The sequence below is a fragment of the Sinocyclocheilus rhinocerous genome, unplaced genomic scaffold (genome assembly GCF_001515625.1).
Source record: "Sinocyclocheilus rhinocerous isolate Xijiao unplaced genomic scaffold, SAMN03320098_v1.1 scaffold2051, whole genome shotgun sequence".
NCBI classification, from domain to species: Eukaryota; Metazoa; Chordata; class Actinopteri; order Cypriniformes; family Cyprinidae; genus Sinocyclocheilus; species Sinocyclocheilus rhinocerous.
The window spans coordinates 118388-123235 of NW_015662256.1; the positions used below are offsets into that span (position 1 = coordinate 118388).

General features: G+C 33.6%; 2 protein-coding genes across 4 annotated transcripts in view; one reads left to right on the forward strand and one right to left on the reverse strand.

Moving 5' to 3' along the window:
- The window catches only part of jam2a (junctional adhesion molecule 2a), a 33990-nt gene extending 32490 nt beyond the window's left edge, over positions 1-1500 (forward strand). The window contains exon 11 of one of the 3 annotated variants that reach the window (XM_016538058.1): positions 995-1500. In XM_016538058.1, coding sequence (XP_016393544.1) covers positions 995-1033 — 39 coding nt within the window. In that variant the 3' untranslated portion in view covers positions 1034-1500. Of the gene's footprint in view, positions 1-518; positions 915-994 lie in introns of those variants that run through there. The other 2 variants (XM_016538060.1, XM_016538059.1) reach the window with 2 other exon arrangements.
- A 782-nt stretch (positions 1501-2282) lies between these two features.
- atp5pf (ATP synthase peripheral stalk subunit F6) overlaps positions 2283-4848 on the reverse strand; it is a 3345-nt gene continuing 779 nt past the window's right edge. Inside the window, exons 2-4 of the mRNA XM_016538052.1 lie at positions 3866-4038; positions 3646-3770; positions 2283-2388 (exon numbers count right to left, since the gene is read on the reverse strand). Of these exons, the coding sequence (XP_016393538.1) occupies positions 2357-2388; positions 3646-3770; positions 3866-4035 (327 nt within the window). The 5' untranslated portion in view covers positions 4036-4038 and the 3' untranslated portion in view covers positions 2283-2356. The remainder of the gene's footprint in view (positions 2389-3645; positions 3771-3865; positions 4039-4848) is intronic.

The window sequence follows — 4848 nt, forward strand, 5'->3', positions numbered from 1 at the left end:
ATATACTTCGTAGACATCCTTAATCTCTTAACTCCATTCTGCTGTCTGTTGTTGGTGTTTCATTGTCTGAATATGGCACTTATCACATGCTGTGTGGTATCGGCTTTTGGTATCGGGACATTTTAACAAGTACGAGTACAGGAGCTCAGTATCGGGCCCGATACCGATACCAGTATCGGTGCATCCCTAATTTAGATACTACTGTACCCCCAAATAGCCCCATCCTAAAATAAATTTATAAAACATTATTTATTAAATACAAAGACTATATATTTTTGTATAAATGCCCAGTTTATACTGTGAAGAATTAATATAAATGTGTAAAATATTAATTGCAAGACATTGTTTACTTTTCCCCCCTGCTGTGCTCACTATATAGTATTGTAAGATGTATTTAAATATTTATTAATTTTAATATTTTATTTTAATCTATTAATTTTTCTTTATACACTATTTATGTTAAGCAAATCAATAATGTACAGAAATATCATTCTGAATGATTTTTTTTTTTTTTTCAGCCTCAGGATTTCCAAACACACTCAGTCGTTCATGCTGTGATGTGAAGACGACGGATGGATGGCAATTGTTGTGACACTGGAACTACCAAGAAGAAATTCACTCCAGCTGGACAAACACAATAACATTCGCTCTCTCTATTGCAATAATAATCTTCCAAAGGCCTCTGATGAAGCGGATCATCAAAGGAGTGAACCAAATAAACTGGAGCGACTGAAGTGTTTGACTGGTGCCTTTAAACAAGCTGAGAGTCTGATTGATGACATTTGACACGTTGTGCCTTTCATTTCAACTCAATCATGTCTGTGTCTATCTACTGAGTGTGATGATGGGAATCATGGAATGGGGTGAATTATTGTATATTTGATCAATATTTGTGTTTTTTTTTTATTAAATAAAATATTTTGAGTTTTTGTCTGAATTGGAACATTTATTTGTAGCTGATATCATTCTGAATGATTTTTTATTTTTTTTTCAGCCTCAGGATTTCAAACACACTCAGTCGTTCATGCTGTGATGTGAAGACGACGGATGGATGGCAATTGTTGTGACACTGGAACTACCAAGAAGAAATTCACTCCAGCTGGACAAACACAATAACATTCGCTCTCTCTATTGCAATAATAATCTTCCAAAGGCCTCTGATGAAGCGGATCATCAAAGGAGTGAACCAAATAAACTGGAGCGACTGAAGTGTTTGACTGGTGCCTTTAAACAAGCTGAGAGTCTGATTGATGACATTTGACACGTTGTGCCTTTCATTTCAACTCAATCATGTCTGTGTCTATCTACTGAGTGTGATGATGGGAATCATGGAATGGGGTGAATTATTGTATATTTGATCAATATTTGTGTTTTTTTTTTATTAAATAAAATATTTTGAGTTTTTGTCTGAATTGGAACATTTATTTGTAGCTGATGCATTTATCCAAAAGTGATTGAGGAGAAATGAGAAGTGCTCAAATACAAAATTCCCAAATGAGACCGTAAGGAAGGAAACTGAGTTAAAGCTCTACAATAACGTTTAATTTGTTAATACTTTCACAAACTATCATATTTTCAACATTAAGCTTTACAAATGCTGTGAAAATTATATTGTTAAAAGTTTGTTCACCGTCCCTTTAATACATTTTTAAATTGCATTTGTTAACGTGTTAACTAACGATTAACAAAACTTCTACCGCATTTATTAATGGTTATTTCAACATTTAGTGATACATTTTTAAATCAAAAATTAAATACTTTATCCATAAAAGAATGGACAAAAATAGTATTTTTATTCAATATTTTATTTTAGTAGATTTTTTTTGTAAATGTGTTTTTTTACATTTTTAGGTTTTTTTTTTTTTTTTTTTCGTTTATTTTAGTACTTTAAATTAAACCGTTTATTTTTTTTCAGTTAATGTTTTCAAGTAACAAATGTTTTTATGATTTTAGTTAACCATAATAACCCTGAAGTAAATATTAAAAATATTTGTATTTTGAAGATGAACTAAGTCTTTGGGTTTGAAACATGGAGGTGAAAACGAACACAATAGTCATTTCTGGGTGAACTAACCCTTTCATAAGTGCTGTTTATTGTTACTTGTTCACTAATTTTTGTAAAGCAATGATGAACAAGATCTTATTGTAAAGAGTTACTAAAAATATTAAACAATGTATTTTACCTCATTGGAAAAATCATAATAAACAAATGTTCAGGAACGTGATTTGAAGAAACCCAGGCTGTAAATCAATGTATGAAACGCAGCATCACACAGACGAACTGATTTTTGAACCAGACTGTTTATTAAATATTGAGTTCATATTTTCAGCACAGACAGTAATGGACAGAAGGCATTCATTTTGTCACCACCTCCTCTAGTTTGGGTTCTGTGGAAACAACATGGAAAATGTGTAGGTCAGTCATTAAAGATTAACAAGCCAACAACAAGTTCAAGCAACCAAACTAACCTAAAGGACAAAATAAACTAGGAGCAGCTTCAGTTAAACGTTTTATCCAGATCACGGTGTAGTTTGACTAGATGCATCAAACCTAAACTAGTCTTAATCCAATAAATCATGTAGTTTAATAATCTGTTACTGTAGTTCAGATGAGAACCATCCTGCTTTTATTTCAAGATTAAAGATTTGATTTCATTCATTGTGTGACTTAGGCTTCCCAATGGACTATTTTATTAGTACATATCAAATATTTATTTGTTTATACATCTAGCTGCTTAGGTTATATAAAGCATAAAAACTGCAACAATACTACTACTAATAACTTTAGTATCAATGATTTTTGTTCATATTTTGAATTAGTTTTTTAAAATAAGTTTTAGTTAAAAAAAAAAAAAAGTCTAGTTTTTATTTATTAGTTTTATTTATAATTTATAATAATAATTTATGCATTTAGCAGACGCTTTTATCCAAAGCGACTTACAGTGTATTCAGGCTATACATTTTTTACCAGTATGTGTGTTCCCTGGGAATCGAACCCATGACCTTTTACGCTGTTAACACAATGCTCTACCACTGCTCCACAGGAACTTAATTATTTAGTTTTCAGTTATTCTAATACATCAATTAAATTAAATGAAAATGAGAAGCGTTGACTTGGCAACTCCCTGAAATAAAATAAGCTATAAAATAAGTTACTTACATTTATTTCAAATAGTGAAGTGTAAAATTAAAATGTATTTAAAGCGCTGTAAAAACCACAAATTAGCAAGGTGCCGTACACTAGGGTTGTGACGATAGTATCGTGTATCGACGATAGACAGACATCGCATGTGGCTGATGCCTTTGACGATAGCAAGACGATTATTATTATTAGGTTAGTAATACTATCTAATTAATATTAGGGCTTATTTGTGGCATTATATTTCTTTTTCCGCGTTTTTACAGTATTGCCGTTCTAACCAATCACACACGATTCTGCTGTGCTTATGAATGCAATGGCCAATCAGAGGCGTTCAGATGAGCCATCAATCGGCGATCTCACAGGCTGACGACAGGACGATATGAAAATTGAGCATATCGCCCAACACTACCGTACACTTTCAAAAAATAGTTTCTACAGTATGAGAGCTTCAATCATCATGAAGTGACCGTTCAGTCAGCAGCTCTTCAGCGTCTCAAACTCACCTGGGAATTTGAACTGAGGGAATTTGGTGAGATCTCCTCCTCCGTATAAGCGCTGGAGTTTGGTCATCTCCTCCGTCAGGTTCTTCTGATAGGCCGGACCGGCTTCAACCACACCGCCAGCGGTCCTACGACACCACAGAACCAGTGAAAACCACTGTCAATGACAGTTCACATGACGTGAGATGAACATGTTGATCAGTATACACGGTTGGTCACACACTTGCTCTTGGCGTTGTACTCGCGGATCTTGTCCAGGAAGAGCTTCTGCACAGGATCCAGGTCTCTGGCTTTGTTGAAGATGACGGCGGACAGACCGATGTTCCTGCGCAGCGTCACGCTCACAGCCGAGCGCAACAGGGACGACAGGTGGAAGAGCCGATGAAGAGCCATGATCTACACACAAACACACACAAGACTGTGCTGAAGATCATCTGAGACTGACAGAAACACACGAAAAATCTGGAGAAGCAAAACACTCTTTCGGTTTGACTGGACAAATTTGAAAAACATTACCAAAATGTTAAAATATACATTAATCTACTTGTGGTATAAGCATATTTAAAAAAATGCAACAATACTACTACTAAGTCATAACAGGCTTTTTGGTTTGACTGGACAATTTATATATGTATATATACAGAGCTGGGTAGATTACCGGTACTTACAAATTGTAGTCTGTTACTGATTCCAAATTACATGACAGAAATTGTAGTTAGTAACGTAATCCATTACATTACACATTTTAGGTAATACAATCAGACTCATTTTAGATTGCTTTTGACCTAACTTGTTTATCACATTGATTTAAATAGAACAATCTTGTACCACCTTATATCAAGTTTTCCCAAACTGGGGGTTGTGAAGGAACTGCAGGGGATTTGTGAGTTTAATGAAAAGCTAACAATGAATGAAATCATGAATATGCAACATTAAAATAAATCACTTTAAAATAACAAATCAAAATAAAACACTACTAAAAAATGAAATACTTTATTTGTTTACTTGCATATCATGTGACCATTTAACCAACATCATGCAACATGCAAATGTGATATTTAATTATCAAAATATTTATTTGAAAATCGCAGGGGCTACTTCAAATAAATATATGAGGTGAAAGAGTTTCAAAAAAACAAACTACCAGTCTATCTTACGGTGTCTTCTTCTAAAAATTATCTTTGACAATTCCACCTTTGAAGTAAG